The 21,840-nt window shown below is 36.5% G+C and overlaps 1 protein-coding gene across 6 annotated transcripts in view; it reads right to left on the bottom strand.

Moving 5' to 3' along the window:
- The window catches only part of TAF2 (TATA-box binding protein associated factor 2), a 73,681-nt gene that overhangs the window by 22,216 nt on the left and 29,625 nt on the right, over positions 1-21,840 (bottom strand). For all 6 annotated transcript variants that reach the window (XM_070391882.1, XM_070391883.1, XM_070391884.1 and 3 more), the window contains 13 exons: positions 20,301-20,414; positions 19,084-19,183; positions 16,940-17,025; positions 14,173-14,308; positions 12,939-13,093; positions 12,178-12,292; positions 11,724-11,833; positions 10,043-10,108; positions 7,232-7,484; positions 6,796-6,936; positions 4,654-4,764; positions 2,560-2,753; positions 1,368-1,507 (listed from right to left, as the gene is read on the bottom strand). In XM_070391882.1, coding sequence (XP_070247983.1) covers positions 1,368-1,507; positions 2,560-2,753; positions 4,654-4,764; positions 6,796-6,936; positions 7,232-7,484; positions 10,043-10,108; positions 11,724-11,833; positions 12,178-12,292; positions 12,939-13,093; positions 14,173-14,308; positions 16,940-17,025; positions 19,084-19,183; positions 20,301-20,414 — 1,721 coding nt within the window. The remainder of the gene's footprint in view (positions 1-1,367; positions 1,508-2,559; positions 2,754-4,653; positions 4,765-6,795; positions 6,937-7,231; positions 7,485-10,042; positions 10,109-11,723; positions 11,834-12,177; positions 12,293-12,938; positions 13,094-14,172; positions 14,309-16,939; positions 17,026-19,083; positions 19,184-20,300; positions 20,415-21,840) is intronic.

The following is a 21,840-nucleotide window of genomic DNA, read 5'->3' as shown; positions in this document are numbered from 1 at the left end:
ACCACTTCGTAAATTTTATAAGTATTGTGCTCTATGCAGCCAAAACATAAAACAGGACTAAGTGTATATTTTTCACTATAGCTCAAATCAATGGCAAATACAACATAAAGCAAATTATAATTTATTGAGCCCTAAATTAGCCCTAAATTATAATTTAGTGAGCCCTAAACTCTAAATGGACAAAATGTACTTAAATAAAATTGTGTTTCTAGAAGCGTAAATCAAATTATAGAGAAGTCTGATACTCAATGGTATCTCAACTATATTATTTTTTATAAATAGTGAACTGTTTTTGCCCAACTGGTTTCTTTCATCTAAGACTAAAGAGCAGCCTTAATTTTTCAACATAACATAAAAAGCGATTACAAAAAAAAGTGCAGTAACTATATTAACCAATAAAATGACTCATTAGCTATTCCCATTCACCTTTTCAACAAGTTTTGCTATTATGACTTGAAAAGCTTTATTTTAATAATTTTATTTCTAATAGTTTCCATTTTCTTTTTTTAAAAAATATATTTTATTGATTTTTTACAGAGAGGAAGGGAGAGAGATAGAGAGTTAGAAACATCGATGAGAGAGAAACATCGACCAGCTGCCTCCTGCACATCTCCTACTGGGGATGTGCCCGCAATCCAGGTACATGCCCTTGACCGGAATCGAACCTGGGACCTTTCAGTCTGCAGGCCGACGCTCTATCCACTGAGCCAAACCGGTTTCGGTGTAATAGTTTCCATTTTCAAATGATCTTCAATTCATGGATCACATTTAGACACCTCTCAATAGCTTAGTCCAATTTCACTGACACCCTATCACAGTATTCAATTACTTCTTGATTACTTCTTTTCTGCCACCTGCTCCTTTCTTCATGACTTACATTTCATTTCTTTATATTTCTCCTCTGTATTTCTATGTTTTGACTTGTAGTTTTCTCTTAATTATTTTTGGCCTTATTTCCCCCCAACTTTATAAAGCCTTGCTTAATCCCTGTACTGAAGCTCCTGATGATGTCTCTTGCTCTACTTTCAGATACAAATCTGAGATAGGAGCATGATGTCTTCTTGAATCCTTCTTATATAGTTAAAAATTTACAAAAATCTCCTATTTCTTAAAATAACATAATTAAAACTATAAGAATGGTATACTGACTTCTTGGAAAGACCAAAGATATCTACTTATAATTTTATTCTTTTCCCTCACTTACTAATTCTTATAAGAATTCTACATTGACCACAAAATCAGTGAATTAAGAATTTAAAGTTAAAATTGTATTTTACATAATAAGAAAACCGCAATATCTACAACTGACTTTAAATAGTGAACATTTCTTTCTAAAATGATATGAACAAATATTTCTAAAGCATTACCTTTAGTATAATCAACAACTGCTTCCAGAGCTGCTATCCTAATGTCCACAAAGTGGCCATACTCTGCGTAGGATTTAAAAAGAGTTGGATCGCTCGGAACATGACCATTCTTCTGAAGCACTCGTATGGCTCTCAAACAACTAGGAAAATAGTATTTATAGTGAAATTCTTTTGTTAAAGTAGTCTGAATCAAATTTGTTTGCTAGGCATTAGAAATTTATCTGTAACAGTGAACTAAAAAAATTGACCTGATTTGAATCTACCTTTTAATTCCATAACATTAAGTTTTTGTAACAATCATAACAATTTTAAACATCTAAATCCTATGAAAGGAAAATAAATTTTAAAACTTATTTGTAAAACCAACTTCAGGTATTAATATACCTATTATTTTCACCAAAAGTTTTAGTAGTTATATAGTTTAATAAATAATAAATGTGAAAGGTTAAATTGTTCACAATGTTTGAAACAGTGAATCAACTTTTTGTAGCAAACTCCTAAGGAAATAGAACTTTTTGATAATTATATACAAAAAAGTTGAAAAAAGCAAAAAGTCATCTTAAAAGAGTCTAATAGAAAAATGCTTATATTATATCCAATGAGATAAAATATTTTGCAGACATAAAAAATAATGCTTTTGAAGAATTCCTGACGACATGAGAAAGTATTTATGATATAAGCAGAATGCAAAAATTATATATACATGTCCAGTAATTAAACATTTATATTGTTACAAGAGGAAAAAAATTAGAAGGCTACTCTCCAAAACAGTATAGTAATAATTTATCTGTGGATGATAGAACCATAGGATTTTATTTTATTTTATTTTATTTTATTTATTTATTTTTTTAATATTTTATTGATTTTTTACAGAGAGGAAGGGAGAGAGATAGAGAGCTAGAAACATCGATGAGAGAGAAACATCGATCAGCTGCCTCCTGCACACTCCCCGCTGGAGATGTGCCCGCAACCCAGGTACATGCCCCCGACCGGAATCGAACCCGGGACCCCTCGGTTCCCAGGCCGACGCTCTATCCACTGAGCCAAACCGGTCTTGGCTAGAACCATAGGATTTTAATCTTCTCCTTTATCTTTACTGTATTTCCCAGTTTTCTATAATGGAAATAAATTTGCTTGTAATTATAAAACAAATAACTTTAAAGAATAAAGAAAATGTAAAGAATCATCATACCTCACAGTGATGGTGTGTCTATAACTTGGAAGAAGTTTTTCCATATTCAAAAACCTGGTGATTTCTTCAAGAATGAGTCGCACATCTGGATTTAAATTATCTAAAGTTCGAACTTCATTATTCACACTGACTGCAGGTGTAACAGAGTTGGCAAGGGCATCAATCATTTCTGCACGATAATAGTTATCTGAAAACTAAGCCAAAAAATTATTATATAAAGATAAAATTCTTGCTTCTATTAAAAAATTAATAAAATAAAATATTTACAACCTAAGACCATAATTTATCTAAAAACATAAATTGGTAAGTACTCAACTCTGTGTTTTGCATAGAGTCACACATAGGAAAAAAAAGTGAGATTCATTAACTAGTAATATAGTAGTTAACTCAATAAATACTTACTATATGAAAGGCACTCTTATAGTAACCTAGCCAGATTTCTCTAAAAGGAAGACCAAAGTCCATAAATCCTGCTGGTAATACAGAGCTTCAAATCAGCTACTTAGTGCTTTCCTCTCACATATAAACATATAACCAAAGATCACCAGATATTTCAGAAAAGTATCAACATAAAAAAGACCAGAACAAACAAAGGGGAAAACGCAACTTGAAGGAAATAGAGTATTCAAGGGGAAAAAACATGCAGGTGGAAAAAAATCCAAAACTATCATTAATATTGTCTGAGAAATAACCAAAGAGATGCCTCCCAATAGTAAAACATTTTAAAAAGAAAGAAATATGCAGAGAATCAGGATCAAAATTAAACTGAAATATTAAGTTTTTTTAAAAAACAAGTTTTTGAGCAGAAGTAAAGTGAGAAAAAAATAGGAAGGAAAGCATAAGGAAATTGGAGGGTTGGTGTAGAAGACATAGCACAGGAATAATAGGAGTTTCTAGCAAAAACAGAGAAAATGGAAGAGGAAACCATAAAAAAAGCTAATTCCTAAACCCATATCGCAGTCAATTCCCAGAGAAACAATTGATTGAAAGGCAATCTGGGTGTGACTTGATTTAAACTCAGGAAATCAGATACTCTAGCCTGGGAATCTGAACATGGAGCAAGTGAGTTAATTCTACCACAAACTGCCAGGGACGGAAGAGGAATACCTACCCCCTTTTGACTTACATTGTGGAGGCAGACCCTCACATGGATACACATGACAATAAAGTCCCTAAAGAGTCCTATATTCAGATACTGAGCAGAAAAAAGAATATGGCACACAACAACAAACAAACAGAACCAAGTGTACACTATGGGAAAAGTTTTGTTTTCAAACCATTTACAGATTGTTTTCTTCAAATATTTTTATAGTTTCATTGTTACCTCTGGGAACTACTTTGCCCACAAAGCCCATTTATTTAACCACTATTTCTGACTTAAGTGTTTAGATCACAGAATGAACCCACAAATTAAAAATGAGGAGGGGGGTATAGGTAAAGTACAAAAACCAAAAGACTTTAAATTTATCCCTCAGACCCAGCTGATCGGTGTTTCTCTCTCATCGATGTTTCTAACTCTCTATCCCTCTCCCTTCCTCTCTGTAAAAACTCAATAAAATATATTTTAAAAAAATAATAAAAATAAATAAATTTATCCCTCATACCACATCCAATTCTCACAGATACTAGAATCCTAATTGGACAAGCTAGATTATCTGGTAACAAGTAAGGTGAAATAACTTGAACCATGGCATCCAATAGCTTTTTGCTAAATAAATGAATAAACACACATGTTGGATTTTAAAAAATCAAATTCATCAATGAACAAATTATCCCAAAAGGGAACTGTTTTCTAGTAAAATAAAAAAGGAGCAAAAATAAAATTGGGCTGTCAGACTTTACCAAAACAAGTTTTAAATGGCTCTTCAAAATTTGAGGCACTACTATCTCCACATTACAACAGTTATGAGGAACATTTAAAAACCAACTAATCTTGGTTTTCATCCACTGGTTATTATAATAAATCATGTTTACATGCTTCTAATGCTAGAAATTTCAAGTACCAGGGAGTCAACAATGATTTCACAGTCTAAATATTTCTTTAAAAACAAAATATCACTGGATAGTTTTATAATAATCATTAAGATTTCTTACCTTATTTTTTCTGTTGTCATTGTACTTGATTAAGTCTAAAATAAATGTTAAGACTTCTTTGGGACAAAGGTTGTGAACATCTCTCAATAGAGCCATTGCAACTGGCATAGTCTACAAAAAATAATATTTTTAAGTATTATAACTCAATTCATTACTATAATTCATTGAATTCAGTGCTGTTAAAAAAGGGCTATTTTAGTGCAAACACAGGTTTCTGGATGGAGCCTAACCCCCCGTAACTCCCAGCCCTTCCCACTAAGAACATGTGCCAAACATTCTAACAAAAGAGCTGAGCAGGAAACCAAGGGAGCTGAGTAACTGGATGCACTCTTTACCCCATATGCCTTTGTCTTCATTTGTCAGAGGAAATATACGTCATGTAAATGATATATTCAGCTCTGGGTTTTACAGTCGAAAAGGTATGGGTTTTAACATTAGATAAACCGTTGTTCAACGGTTTTTAAACCGTTGTTCAACAAATACTCTACTACCCATTTAAACTAAGATGGGTTATTTTAGCGAGTTGGTTACTAAAAAACCACACAACTATTTTCAGGATTAAATGAAATAGTGACTTAGGCATACAGTTCAATCATCAGTCTGAGAAGACATTGATTCTCCAATACCACCCCATCTCAGCTTAAGGAAAAAAGGTAAATTATCTGAAATCCAGCCTAACATTCTCCTTCCCAAATTTTCGCAGGCAACTTTCCTAAGAAGATGGAAGCCTGACTCACACAGTAAAAATAAATCAATAATAAAATAAAATAACTGGATGCCACCGACTTCTCTGATCACACCATTATAGGCTTTCCCCAAACTGTCCTGAATCTGTTTTACTGATGAAATTCACTGTAAATAATATATTATGACTTCCACTCTTAGCAGGTCTCTCAATGTTTCCAAGTAATCCTTTTACTTTTCCCTCTATTATATATAATGCTTAACATCTCCTTCAACAGCTATCATTTCACTAACTTTTTAAAAAAATTTTTTAAAGATATATTTTTATTGATTTCAGAAACAGGCAGAGGGAGGGAGAGAGAGATAGAAACATCAATGATGAGAATCATTGATCGGCTACCTCCTGCACATCCCCTACTAGGGATTGAGCCAGACAGGGAATCGAACCGTGACTCCTTCATTCATGGTTGGCAATCAACCACTGAACCACACCGGCCTGGTTCATTTCACTTACTTTTAATCTGCTTTCCACCTGCCTCAGAAAAGAGGGAGCTTCTTACCTTTTCTTAAATTAACCTCCCAACTGTGTCCCACACCTTAACACCTTCAGAATTCTCTCCATCTCTCTAATATTTACTGGCTCCCACTGAATATTTCATCCCTCTATCCAAAATAAACCAAACCCATAATGTCCTTTACTCAGGCCTGCTTTATCCTCAACATGTCTCCATTCTCATACTCTTCACCCCCAAACCAAGAAAGATTTTTCTATTTTAACTTCACTTTTCCTTCTAGTCCAATCTAGTTCATCTAATCTCTGCCTTCATTATTAAATTACTCAAAAAATTTTACAAATGATTTCCAAATTGCCCAAATGTTGACCACCCTGCCATCCTCACATTCCCTCCCAAAACAGTGACTCCATCACATCCCCACTTTCTAAATTATCATTTATAAAAGACTTACCGTGTGATAAATATAATCTAAAACATTTTACATGCTTGATCTTAATTAATTCTAAAAAAGATAAATTTTACAATTGAGTAGACTGAGACTTAGAGGGTTAAGTAACTTGTCCATAGGCAAACTGTCAGCGAATAACAGGGCTGAGACTGACGCTAGTGTGGTGTGCTGCTTGTCTCTTACTCAGATATACTGTCCACATCCTAGGGCTTACCCATTCCTCCATCCTCAATGTAACCAGCCCCAAAATCAAACTAACCATTTCTATTTATTTTAGTATTAATGTGGATTGTGAGTTACTTTCCACCGCTCATAAAATCAGTGAGCAATCACTTAATTAAAATTTTGGAAAAAATTTTAGAAACAAAAAGAACAAAGGCAAAACCTTTTAGAATAAAGTAAACACATCTATTATTTGAATAGTCTCCAAGTTAAACTGAGATATACAGATAGTGGCATAAAACAATCATAGGAAATTTGGAAAGTAAACTGTACCTTTTGTAGAAAATAACTTTGAAAGCTCATAAAGTTGTTTGTTTTCACAATGTTTGGACAAGTTTTACAACAAAACATTCTAGTAAAGAGTGACTTCATGGCTGGTGGTCCTGTCCATGTGCTCACCATTGAATTTGCAATCTGCAAATAATTAGAAAACAAAGTAATTTCCATCACCACAGCAAACATATTTTTAAATAAATAAAACAGCTTTCCAAAAGTTAGCAATGCAATTGGATTAGTTTTTAATAACTTCAATTCTTAGAAATTTAATACATTTTAGCCTTCCATTATCATTTCTAAGAAAATATACAAACTTACCCCCCAAATTTTTATGTACACACTAACCACTGATCCACACTGGCCAGGGCAGAGTTCTATTTTTTTTAATATGCAGCATTCAATCTTGTTTTCTTTCTACTGTATGTAATCTCACCTTTGCAAGGCAGAAGCAAGCTGACATTCTTACTCGGTAGAAACACTGCTCTTGTTCTAGAATGTCAGTGAGGGCAAGCCGCGATGCTGGTGTGGGGAACTTTTCCAAGGCCAAGATGGACTCTTGCTGTGCAACCACATCCCTCTCGTAGCGGAGCTGGTACTGCCACATGAAATCCGCTTGCTCAAATTCTACTTTCCTCAGGACTGACATATCGGGGTCTATCCTTATCCACAGCAAAGGGGAATCAGCACTGAAAGAAAACACAACTTTCCTTTTTATTTATTTTTTAATTTTACATATTCATAAAATAGAAATTTTATGAATCAGATTATTAATCAGATTCTCTTCTACATGCAGTATTCAAGTCTGCCTGGAGTTTAATGTATCCATTTTTTAAAAATCACATTGACAGCTTTCCCATTATGTTTAACTTCAACACAATGTCTATCTATATCAATCATGTTGAAAAGATCTCCAAGGATAGTAAGACAATTAGCTGTCACAAAGAAATTCCATCTGAAATTATTAATTTGGGACTTTGATTTGTGATTACATAATGTAAAAAGGTGAATAAGAACAAGTTTTTTCATTTCACTTCCTGTCGCCAAATAATTGACTATGGCTTTAAGGGCCACCCCTTACTAGAAATCAATCTGTGACTAAGAAATGAATTATTTTACTAAGTTATTTGTTTAACTGACTTTTAGTATTTTTTTTAAAATGCTAGACTCATAATCACCTTTTTCAAACAGTAAGTTATAAAATCATAGTTTGGAAATTCATCCAATACCACTGATTGCTTACTATAGCCAAGGCATGTAATACGGAAAATATATAAAAACAGTCTATAAACAGCAGTGATATTTGGCAACCAAGTTAGTAAATAACTGCAGATGTTTTATAAAAAAATATACAGGCACAATATGGATGGACAAAAAGTTTAAAATTTTAAAATAATGATATTTAAATTGTGTTTTGCAAGCACAGAGATCCTTAAAGTACCCTGAAGCCTTGTCCAAAGACATAGAATCAATACCACCTGAGAGTTCATTAAGAATGAAAACACTTAGAACCCACTAGCACAGCGCTCAGTCAGAAACTGCATTTCAAGAAGATCCCCAGAAGTGTTGACATGCATGTTATAGCTTGAGAAGCACTGGTCTCAAGGCCAGCAGGAGAGCAAGGAAGCTGCGTAAACCAAGACTGTGTCCACCTCACTACCACCCTGTATTTCCCCAGACTAGATTTACTTTTCCCTCTTTCATTATTTTTTTAATTTTATTTTTAAAATTAAATTTATTGGGATAACATCCTATCTAATAAAACACAAAAAGGGTAATTAACCATACCTCCGCTATGCTTCCCATTGGCTAATCAGGGCGATATGCAAATTAACTGCCAACAAAGATGGCAGCCGGCAGCCATGCAGCTGAAGCGAACATGAGGCTTACTTGCTCCAGTGATGGAGGAAGCCAAGGTTCCCGGCCTGCTGCGGCCCGGCTCTGAGCCCGAAAGCAACAATGTTTCAATTATAGAAGCTAAACAAACCCCAGATACCTGCTTTCAGCCAGCCGCGGCCTCAGAGCTGGGAGCGCCAGTAACGGCAACAATATCTCAATTATAGAAGGTAAATAAATCCCAGAATAAAAAAAGAAGAAGAAAAAAAGGAGAGGCTGGGAGCTTCAGTCACTGGCCAGCCTGAAAACGGCCCTCAGCCCCTCACCCTGACTGGCCAGGCACCACAGTGGGGACCCCCACCCTAAAGTGGGTGTGGCCAGCCTGTAAACAGCCATCAGCCACTCACCCAGGCTGGCCAGGCACCCCAGCGGGACCCCCACCCTGATCCGGGACACCCTTCAGGGCAAACCAGCTGGCCCCCACCTGTGCACCAGGCCTCTATCCTATATAGTAAAAGGGTAATATGCAAACTGAGCCTAACAGCAGAAAGACTGGGAATGACTGGTCACTATGACAAACACTGACCACCAGGCAGCAGACGCTCAATGCAGGAGCTGCCCTCTGGTGGTCAGTGCGCTCCCACATGGGGGAGCTCTGCTCAGCCACAAGCCAGGCTGACGGCTGCCAGTACAGCGGTGGTGGTGGGAGCCTCTCCTACCTCCTCAGTAGCGCTAAGGATGTCCGACTGCAGCTTAGGCCTGCTCCCCGCTGGCAAGGGGACATCCCCCGAGGGCTGCCGGGCTGCCAGAGGGATGTCTGATTGCCATCTTAGGCCCAATCCCCCGGGGAGCAGGCCTAAACCAGCAGGTGGTCATCCCCCGAGGGGTCCCAGACTGCGAGAGGGCACAGGCCAGGCTGAGGGACCCCCCACCCCCGAGTGCACAAATTTTTGTGCATCGGGCCTCTAGTTGGTTAATAACATAAGTTTCACTACCTAAAGTCTAATCTCCTTCTGCCGCCATATAGTTGACCCCCTTTACCCTCTTCATCCTCTTCCCCTCTAGTAATGACCATATTGATTGTGTCTATGAGTTTGTTTTGTTTGTTCACGTGCTACTTTTTGTTTTATATCTCATGAGTGAAATCATATGATTCTTGTCCTTTTTCACCTGATTTATTTCACTTAGCATGATACTCTCAAGATCCTTCCATATTGACACAAATGGCAGTATTTCATCTTTTTTTATGGCTGAGATGATTTTACCTAAGATTTGTTTTAGCATAAGGTTCCTTTGCCTTTCAAAAGTTTTCAAAGCACTAGTTTCAGAACATTTATATACTTTAAGATGTATATAACAAGACAAATGAGAATGCAGAAAATATATCCTTAAACTTAAGTAACTAACTTACTCCATTGCAGAAAGATCCATATCAACTTCCTCTCCATTCATCAGTGGAATTTTCTTCTTCTTATTCCTACATTTAAGAAAAATTAAGTTTGAAACTGTGACATTTCCAGTTCTGAGAAGAGATAAAGAGCAGCTGAAAATCAAGTTAAGGATTTCATGCAACATTGAAAGATAGCCTAAGGAAGAAGGAATAGTAAACGTAATGGAATTTAATCACAACAAAACTGATTTTGAAGCTGAAGGAATGAAGTAAATGAAATTGAGATGTCACTGTGATCAAAGTTTAATGAAAAGAAGAAATATAATTAAATGTCAACTTTAAACATATTCCCAAGAACTGGTAGCTACAGTTTTATGTAGAAAAGATAAGAAAGCTATCAATAAAGAAATCCTTTAAATTTTTTTTTAAAAAAAAGAAAGAAAAGAAAATACAGCACTGGCTGGTGTGGTTTAGTTGGTTGAGTGCCATCCCATGCACCGCAAGGTCAGTTGATTCCCCTTTAGGGCACATGCCCAGGTTGTGGGTTCAATCTCCAGTGGAGATGTGTATGGGAGGCAACTGATTGATGTCAAAGGTAGAGAGCATTAAAAGAAAGAGGGCCCGGCCGGTGTGGCTCAATGATTGAGCATTGACCTATGAACCAGGAGGTCACAATTCAATTCCCAGTCAGGGTACATGCCCAGGTTGTGGGCTCGATCCTCTGGCATGCAAGAGGCAGCAGATCAATGTTTTCCTCTCATCATTGATATCTCTCTCTCTCTCTCTCTCTTCCTCTCTGAAATAAAAAAACAACAACATATTTTTTTAAAAAGGGGGAAATTTCCCTTTGAACTAAGAAAGAATTTTCAGAGAAAGAATAATTACAAATTCAAGGAAATGATTGGGGGAAATTCTTGAATCAAGTTCCCTGAAAGCTGTCAAAATCAACTACACGCTCATGTCTGAGATGACCTAAATGTAGACATGAGTATAGACTTCTGTTCCTGGAATTTTGATATTACTACACATTACTACAGCAAAGCACAAAAGTATGCTCATCTTTCACTGTTCAGAGTACATGCTACTGGCTGAGTTTTTAAAAAGTGATAAAGAAAAATACATTAAATAAAACATGAACTGTTGGACATCTCTAAGTAAACTGGTATTGTGCTTTTGAGACAGTAAGATTGTTCTATAAGGGCATGGTGATACAGGGACAGGGGAGAAAGCCACATAGTGTAGATGATGTAGGGGCTTTCATGACATATGTATTCAGCTCCTTCCCTTATACCCAATGATCATTCCCAGATATTTCCTGTAGATATTAATCCAATGAAACTAATAAGAATAAAACTAAGCAATTTATCTTGAATTTTTCCTTGCTCCAAAAACTCAAACTTCTATTCCACCTTCTCCTGTCCCTACAAAAATAAGGATTCTCAAACCTAAATTGGAAAATTAATTATTTAATTCTAAGGTAAAAAAAATGTTGTCAAAAACAAAAAGCAAATAAAGAATGTTTGGTAATACTAACTTGAAGTAAAATGGTGGGGAGGGGGGGGGCGCGGCGGGAGAGATACTAGATAACACGTTCTCTACCTAAAAAATAGGTACACATTAGGATTTTTATTTTGGCATTTTAATCTGTGAAACTTACAATTTAATTATAAACTTCAACTTATAAATATGATTCAATGCCTACCTTCTGCTTTTGGAATGGCAGGGTATATCATGTTTAAGGCTGTTTTCTTCAATTTGCAATGTATGATTGAAGGATCCATCTAACTCCTGCACTGTCACTTTAAGTGGTCCCTTTAAATTAAAGAAACATAATGTTCATAGATAGTGCTAGAAAAATACCAATATGTACTCTTACATGTGTAGGTATATGTATCAAAATATAAAATAATACTATCCAAGATGTGTATCTGAAGACCAAGAAAAGCAATTAGTGCCAGAGGGGAGAATTTGTATCCCCTGAAATCTCCATTTGTAATCTGTCTTCCATTCAGCAACACTTGGTTTTTGCTCAATTTCAATCTTTGTAAACAAAATCACATTATGAAACTTCGAATCAGATCCCCACTCAAAAGCCCTTTCTATATTGTAACTGGGGAGAAAGTAATACAAAAGGTCATTTTAGAAAAAAAGCTTACCACATATTTCTGAGTTCCAGGTGATGTATAATCTTGTTTTATTTCCAATTCCAAGACATTTCGTTTTCTATTAAATGCAAAACTTCCATAAAATTTTACCACTCCACTCTGGTCTCTGAAGAATCGTAAAGGAATTTTTGCATACTAAAATGAGTATGTACTAAACAAATTATTCACTGTGGTAATAATAATTTTCAAATGCATCACCACTATTCAAAGCTTGAGAGCATGCTTCGTTGTAAAGCAGGTGGAAAAGTATTCAGAATTCTTATGGAAAATGTTTCCCCAGATTTAAACAGAATTTCTGAAACATTAAGAAATTTGTGTTTTGAAAGAAGTAAAACCACTCTACTGATTGCTAATATAATCAATGAGAAAATGTAAAAACTAAAAAGTTCCAAGATACTACTCAAGTTGTGCCAACTTCTAACCACATCCATAAGTCACCAGAACATTGCATCTTACAAGTAACTGTACAGGCCTGTCTGAATTATTTACCTCCCCTACCATCAAGCCTGTTGCTGTTCTCACACTAAAAACTACTTCAAAATATACCAAATTTTACAAATAGTACAGATGTGTGTATGAGAGAGAGAGGGGTATGATTTATAGTTCTTGGTTATTTTTACTATTCTTTAGAAATATAGTTTTTATCTCTCCTTTCATCCCCCAAATCCCTCTTCTTCCTCCCTCCCCTCACACATACAATCTTCTCCCCCTTCCCCCACCACCACTTGTTGAACTGATATTTAAAAGGATACACCCACTGCTTTATTAAAGGCTGAATGTCTTTGCCAGAGACATTCGAGATGGATTTCAAAAACCCAAATGTGGAAACCAACATTTGACTCCACATATGGGACTGGAACTTCTGAGATGAAGCAGTACTAGCCAAACTTAGCAGTTTATTGAAAACCTGTAAGGATAAAAGTATCATTTAGTAACATAATATACATTGCTTTCAATTATCTACGAAACCACTTTGCAACAGAACTTTATTACAGTCAATTATAGAATACAGTAATTTCACATCTTACTCTATAAATTGTTCTAATTAAAGACTATCAATAGAAGTTATGCAAAGAATTAAACAGCCAGAATAAAAACCATGTTTCTTTTAAATAAAATTGAATTTTAATGTCTTGGCCAATACTGAATATTGTTTTTAAGATTTATAATAATATATAATATCTATAATTTGTTATGCTATGAGCTTTACATAGAAACTAAACATTATTTAAGAAGTTGAGAACACTCAATAGGTTTTATAGTACTCCATAAAGCTAAATGGCTCTTGATAGACCACCTTTCATTTAATATCTGTGTTCTTTACTCTAAAGGCAAGCTGAAGAACAGAAGCATTAAAGAAACTTAATTTTAGGGCAAACTTTAAAAGTTTTTTTAAAAAGATTACTAAAAAGTTATTTTTTACTTACCTCTAAGAATGTTATTAATGAGGAAAAAATACATTTTTTTCCCTCATTATAATACATCTGGTTTCTACTTCCTCAACTACTATCTATCTATATAATAGAGGAATATGCAAATTAGCCTGGACGCCGTAATATCACGACCGGACAGCAGGGACCTGAGGCTTTATGGCACCTGGCCAGGGTGAGGGACCTCAGGCTGTGCCCCTCACCCAGCAGGGCTTGACGGGGGACCCCAGGCCGCACCCCCACCCAGCACCAGGCCGGGAAACCTCAGGCAGTGGGGCTTATACAAAACCATATGTATAAATTGGTTTTACTTTCATCCTCACATTCTAATTTTATCTTCACAATAATCCTGCACTAAGTGTCAAGTATTGATACCCATTCTATATCTGAGGAAACACAAACAAAAAGCATAGGTCTAAGTGGGCTAACAGCTAACAACTAATAGAACTCCACCTCATAAACCCAGATACCCTGACCCTATTTACAGAATAGTATTCATATTATACACATACAGATCTTTCTTTATAATTGGTCAATTCTTAACTTTAATACTTACTTGTAGCATAAATTCCATACTGATCCTATTTTCGATCAATCTCATTACAAGGTGAGCTTTACACTGGAACATAGTGTAGTACTCCCAAGACAGCGTATGTGGATGCTTTATTGAAAAGTATAGATGGGATGCTGGACTAAACAAATAAACAGATTTACTTAACATAACAATTTTAAATATTTAGTAAACAGTACATTTCATGGCCACATCAAGACAATAAATATAAAACTTCTTGGGAATACCTTAGTATGAGAGCAACAAAGACTAGGATACATAAACTCACAAAAAAATTTTAAGCCCAGCCTGTGTGGCTCATAGTTGAGTGTCCACCTATGATCCATGAGCTAAGGGTTTGATTCCTGGTCTGGGCACATGCCTGGGTTATGGGCTCAATCCCATGCAGGAGGCAGCCGATCAATGATTCTCTCTCATCATTGATGTTTCTGTCTCTCTTTCCTTCTCCCTTCCTCTCTGAAATCAATAAAAAATATTTTTAAAAATTCAAGATGAACTGCATATCTAAAACAAAAACAATTATAAAAGTACTAAAATAAGCCTAGCCGGTTTGGCTCAGTGGATAGAGCGTCAGCCTGCAGACTGAAGGGTCCCAGGTTTGATTCCGGTCAACGGCATGTACCTTGGTTGCGGGCACATCCCCAGTAGGAGATGTGCAGGAGGCAGCTGATCGATGTTTCTCTTTCATCGATGTTTCTAACTCTCTCTTCTCCTTTCCTCTCTGTAAAAAATCAATAAAATATATACTTAAAAATTTTTTTTAAAAAGTACTAAAATAAAATAAAGGAAAACATTTATTTCCATAATTTAGGGGTGGAAAAAATCATATATATATATATATATTTACTGATTACAGAGAGGAAGTGAGAGATAGAAACATCAATGATGACAGAAAATTATTGATCAGCTGCCTCCTGCACACCCCACACGGGATCAAGCCTACAAACCAGTAAATGCCCTGACCAGGAATTGAACCGTGACCTCCTGGTTCATAAGTTGATGCTCAACCACTGAGCCACGCCAGCCGGGTGGGAAAAATCTTCCAAAAGAAAAATATAAAATCCAGAGGACAGTAAGACCAGATTAACTAAGTAAAAATTTAAGAGATCAGGAGTAAATTAAAAGAAAGGTACAGTCTAGTAGAATTATTGAATACCATTTTGTAAATGTCATACATACATAAATAAAGGAAAAAAAATAAAGGTTTCAAATATATTTGAAAGACAATATAGCAAATTTATAATCGTGGTTATATCTCCACGGAGATGTTTTGTAGGAGTGAGGGGTGATAAAAAGAAGGGGGGGGGGGGGGGCTAAAAAGGATCTTTATGTTTTACTCCACACACTTTTACACTGTCCTGTTTTATATTTCTTAAAAGAGAATGTATTCATGTGCTGCTTTTATATACAAATTTTTAAAATTAAACATACAACAAGAACTAAATAAATGGGCAAAACCAATGGAAAACAGCCATATGGCAGGCAGCCAAGAGAAGAAAGTGAAAGAATTAATGAGTGAATGTGCACTATGTATGAAGACTTATCTCAAATAATTTCACAACCAACCTGGTTAAGATAGATTATGAATCATCACTGTCACTTTACACATTAAAACACACACACACACTTTCTCTGGAATAATATGCAAAATTTTCTTAGATCACCAACAATGATAAAAAAGAAAATCCAAGTTTGTCTTACTTCAAAATTTCTATGCTTTTCCACTGACTTAATCTTGTCTCAGTGACCATAACAAAAAAGGGCTCCTGGTTATACAATTTCAAGTTTCTTAACTTTTGTTGTGTTTTCAGGCACTTGGGCAGTTCAGTTAATTCTATGGACCCCATATAAGAAACGAGTTCAAAATGCACAAAATAAAATTTACAGAATTATAAAGAAAACCAATTATAGTGAAATGATCAAAATATTAAAAAATTATGATATATCAATATGTGAGTGAGCTTATCAATGCATTAAATAATAAGATCTAGCAGTGGTCTACTCTAGTAATTTTGAGTTATAAGTGCAAAGAATATCTCAAATTAGCGGCTAACAATTATAATGTGACAGGAAAATATCTTGTAGGCAAAGTCAGCATTGTCTGTTGCCTACATTCATAATTAAAGAAAATGTAAAATTTCACTTTATGGATAGTGAAAATATTTAAAAATTCCCATCCAATTCAATTCAAATAATTATTAGTGTTTCCATTATTTTAAAACTTCTATGAAAACAGTATGCTATAGCCCTAACTGGTTTGGCTCCGTGGATAGAGCGTCGGCCTGCGGACTGAGGGGTCCCAGGTTCGATTCCGGTCAAGGGCATGTACCTTGGTTGTGGGCACGTCCTCAGTGGGGAGTGTGCAGGAGGCAGCTGAATTGATGTTTCTCTCTCATCAATGGTTCTAGCTCTCTATCCCTCTCCCTTTCTCTCTGTAAAAAATCAATAAAATATATTTTAAAACAAAAAGAAAACAGTATGCTATAGTAGCAGTAGAAAATTAACATGGAAAAAAAGAAAAGCATTACATTTTTAAGTCTGTTTTAAATGTTTAAATCCATTTGTAGCCATCATATGCAATAAAAATAGTAATGAAAATAGTAATGTGGTTACCAGGGTTTGTGGCCTCAATATTATTACCTGTTAATATAACCCTTTGGTCTGTGTGGGCCTAAACACCCATACAAATGATCCTCAAAAAGTGATCCCATAAAAGAAGTTTTATAATATCATATCTGAACAATAAACATACTTATCCTTCTCTTTTCCTCCACCAAATATGGGATGTAGTAAAACTCCACCAGTTTTCAGCTCATACGCCACGATTTTATCCAGCTCCTAAAAAAAAATATGAAAATCGGAGCCAGTGAAAATTTTTTTACATACAAATTTAAAATTGAACTGTGATTTCTCATTTCCTAGAATTAGAATGTAAATTTCTTAAATAAATTAAATGAATTGGAAAAGTAATTTATGTTCTTATAAAAAAAGCAAATTATACCGCTGGCTAAAAGACAGCACCTAAAAGCCTTGTCTACTTTGTGACTTTAGAGCTGGCCAGTATCCTGGTAACTTTCCTAATGGCTCTTCCCAACCTTTCTAGCTGGTTTTCCAAGTTTACGTCTTCCTTCTCTGTATTTGGCTTTGATGGAGAATTTAGGAAAGTAAAAACAAATGGTGATAAAATGTCAGGAATCAACATTTTAAAACTCCTTGTCTTCTCCAATATGACATACATCAAAGTAAAAAAATAAAAGCTTAAGTGAAAAAAGGACAACATAACTGTGCTAGCAATTCATAACTAGTTAAATAATATACAAGCAGAATAGAGAAGTGGTAAAAATCATAATGAAGTGGTTAAAAGCCAGGTCTAAATCCTGGCTCTACTACTTACTAGCTGTGTAACTTTGGCCAAATAACTTAACCTTTCTGTGCCTCAGTTTCCTTATCTATAAAATGGGGATAATAACATAGTTAGGAAGATTAAGATGGTTAACATTTATAAAATGCTTATAACAGTGCCCAAAACATGGTAAGTGCTGCATGTCATTTCCCCTTCATTAGTTTCTGAAATGAAGAAAGGACTCTTCAGTTCTAGATGCAGGAATTATTCTATAGTTCTAAATGTCTGAAATCTTTTACAATTACCTTTTGGCTTACTTAAGTTCTAGTTGGGGTGATGAAAATAGATAAAATGAGAAAAGGGGGGAAGTGAAGGCTCTATTTAATAAGGATATTAAAGGCTAATCTTCTTCCACCTTAGAAGAAATAAGCTAAGCATGATATGATTTAAATGTATATTTACATGAATGGGCTAGGCAAAATACTAGTACAGTTGATTTTTGTCTTTTGGGTCAAATCTTTAAATTATAGAAAAAAGACTAACAATGATAGGAGCATAAATGCACTGAAGGGCTAGCCAGCATATAATAAGCACTTACTACGTACAAGGCACCATGCATATTACATGTATGATGTCTCATATTCCCCATCCATGGGGTAGATACTAATACTACTCTCCTTATACAGATGAGGCTTGGAAAGATTAACCAAAGTAACAAAGCTTATAAATGTATGAGGCCAACTGCAAAGCAATCTGACTCCAGAACCTGGACTCTAAGTCTAAACAAATTTAGGAAGCAGAGAGATACATTAAAAATGACTACTATGAGAATTTGGAATATATCTGATAACTAACTTGATGTTTAAGGAGCTTAAATATTCTCTTCCTTAGGAAAAAAAGTCTTTAGAGGCCAACACTGATAATGGAAATGGGATAAAATAGACCATTAGTCTTTCCCATTATAGTCATTCTCAGTTTACTGGAAGAAAATTAGAGACTTTTGAATGACAATAAGTATTTTACAATTATTTTTCTAAAAATAGAAATGTGGCCCTAACTGGTTTGGCTCATTGGATAGAGCGTAAGCCTGCGAACTCAGGGGTCTGAGGTTCGATTCCAGTCAGGGTCATGTACCTTGGTTTCGGGCACATCCCCAGTGGGGGGTGTGCAGGAGGCAGCTGATCGATGTTTCTAACTCTCTATCCCTCTCCCTTCCTCTCTGTAAAAAATCAATAAAATATATTTTAAAAAATAAAAATAAAAATGGAAATGTGCCTGGCCAGTGTGGCTCAACAGTTGAGCACTGACCCATGCACCAGGAGGTCGCCAATTCCTGGTCAGAGCACATGCCTAGGTTGTGGGCTCGATCCCCAGCAGGGGATGTACAGGATGTTTCTCTCATCCATATTTCTTTATTGGTCTCCAACTCCCTTTCTTTTTCTCTAAAATCAATAAAAATAAAATAAAATAAAAAACAAAGGACATGCAACTTTGAAATCGGGAAAACATGTCTTACTGACTTCTAAGTGGATAATGGATCTAGGTATTTTTACCTCTTTAATCCAATGGCGGTATTCATTAACTCCAAAAGTTTTTTTCATCCAAAGTCCATAAATATAGCCTGAAATTCCCTTCAGTACCCATTCATCAGACCTAAGCAAAAAGTAAAAATATGAACTTTTAATCATAGAAATTCTTCAGATAAAACAGAAGATTACAGGTATAGTGTATACTTCTCTGCCTTCTTAAAGAAAATGAAAGTTATTAATAAATTATTTGTTTTTTTCCACTTCCAGCTGAGTTCTACTTGACCATTCCTTGTGCCTTTTCATATCTGGCTTCACCTTTAACTGCAGGACTGCTGCACAGTCTTAGTACAAGTACAATGTGCCTATGTGTGTTCTCTGGCAGTGCTGCTTCCCTCTCGCCCAACTCTGTCCACACAGTCAGCCTCTAAAATAACAGCCGCATTCAGTTATTAGCAACCCATGCATAATTATCGATGGGATTCCAAGACCTGAATTTAATTACTTGATTTTTTAGTTTCTCAAGAGGAAAGGCAATTGATATCATTCATTCATTAGTTCATTCAAACATTTGGTTTACCATGTTCCAGGCCCTATTCTTTAGTGAAACTATGTAATTTAAGAAAGTCAAGAGGCTTTACCCTCTGCTCTCTCTTCTCCAACAAGGGGGGGAAAATAATATTTATAGCACAGAATGGTCACTTATAAATTACAATCTTAAGGGAGTTTCCTGTGTTTCTTCAAATGCATCTTAAATTAATCAAAAAGAAAATAAAAAGTGGTGTCTCTTACATCATTCAAATAAATTAGCACAGAGAAAGGCACCAGCAGGAAAATTCCTACATCATTATCACTATAGTAGAAGACCATTATTTTGCCTTACGCATTATCTTGAACATTACCAACTGCACTGAGCACTGACACTAGAATTCTAACTATAGTTCGCTGTACATTCAAGTCCCTTTATCTACTGTATTCATTCAGTTTAAGAAATTGTTGCTATCAAAATTCTTGCCTTATTCTTATCTCAAATTGCAAAACTAATTATATTGAATTCATGGCCAAAAATTTAGGATGAAATTTACATTCATTCTTTTTCTTTAAATATATATACATACAGAATACTGTCTTTAAATTTAACTACTGCAGTTAGCACAAAGGTGAGTTTACATTGCAAGAAAAGAAAATAAAAACAAAGTTTCTCAATTCTTCTTTTCAGTATTGTAAACTTTGAAATTACTCACCAAGACATTCTAGATATGAAACATCCAAAAAACTGCTGGGCCAAGGACTGGGCTAAACACCTTCTAGTCAAAGGTGTCTCATCGATAATCATGGCACTGTGTAATAGATTTGTGCTGGAATTTTAAAAAGACAGCTATTTATAACCAGGAAAAAAACAATTATTGAGTCAAAATAAAATAATCCCACATCTAATCTAATAAAAGATAAACATGCAAATTGACCACACTTCCACTATGCCCCAAGACATGCCCACCAGCCAATCAGAGCAACTATATGCAAATTAACCCAACCAAGATGGCGGCCGGCAGCCACGGATCTGGAGCAAGCAGGAGGCTTGGTTGTCCCGGAGATGGAGGAAGCCAAGCTTCCCGCCTGCCCTGGCCGGCTGTGGCCTCTGCTCAAGGCAACAAAATTTCAATTATAGAAGATAAATAAATCCCAGATACCTGCTTCCAGCCAGACTCCACTGGGAGCTTGGGTGGCTGGGGGCCATGGCCAGCCTGCACACAGCCATCAGCCCCTCACCCAGGATGGCCACACCCTCATGAGGTGAGGGTCCCTGCTGGGGGGCTTGGCCAGCCTGCAAACAGCCATCAGCCCCTCACCCAGGATGGCCACACCCTCATGGGGTGAGGGTCCCTGCTGGGGGGCTTGGCCAGCCTGAAAACAGCCATCAGCCCCTCACCCAGGCTGGCCAGGCACCCCAGCAGGGACCCCCACCCTGATCCGGGACACCCTTCAGGGCAAACCAGCCGGCCCCCACCCATGCGCCAGGCCTCTATCCTATACAGTAAAAGGGTAATATGCAAATTGACCCTAACAGCAGAACAACTGGGAATGACTGGTCACTATGACACACACTGACCACCAGGGGGCAGACGCTCAATGCGGGAGCTGCCCCCTGGTGGTCAGTGCGCTCCCACAGGGGGAGCTCTGCTCAGCCACAAGCCAGGCTGACAGCTGCCAGTACAGCAATGGTGGTGGGAGCCTCTCCCGCCTCCTCATCAGTGCTAAGGATGTCCGACTGCAGCTTAGACCTGCTCCCCGCTGGCAAGTGGACATCCCCTGAGGGCTCCCGGGCTGCCAGAGGGATGTCTGTTTGCCAGCTTAGGCCTGATCCCCTGGGGAGCGGGCCTAAGCCAGCAGGTGGTCATCCCCCAAGGGGTCCCAAACTGCGAGAGTGCACAGGCCGGGCTGAGGGACCCTCCCGAGTGCACAAATTTTTGTGTACCAGGCCTCTAGTTTAAAATAATAGAATTGAAGTTAGGCAAAAAAGAGAAAAACCTTCTAACAACCCTCTGGAAAATGCAAGGACAGTATTATTACCCCCTTTTTGTTTTTTATTTTATTTTTAATATTTTTGTTGATTTCAGAGGGAGAGAGAGGTAGAAACATCAATGATGAGAGAAAATCACTGACTGGCTGTTTCTTGCATGCCCCCCACTGGAGACTGAGCCTGCAACCCGGGCATGTGCCCTTGACCAGAATCGAAACTAGGACCCTTTAGTCTGCAAGCCAACACTCTATCTACTGAGCCAA

The sequence above is a fragment of the Myotis yumanensis genome, unplaced genomic scaffold (genome assembly GCF_028538775.1).
Source record: "Myotis yumanensis isolate MYYU_CA2020_CCGP unplaced genomic scaffold, mMyoYum1.0.hap1 SCAF_15, whole genome shotgun sequence".
NCBI classification, from domain to species: Eukaryota; Metazoa; Chordata; class Mammalia; order Chiroptera; family Vespertilionidae; genus Myotis; species Myotis yumanensis.
The sequence above is the reverse complement of the archived record's forward strand: the minus strand, read 5'-3'. Positions and strand labels throughout refer to the sequence as shown.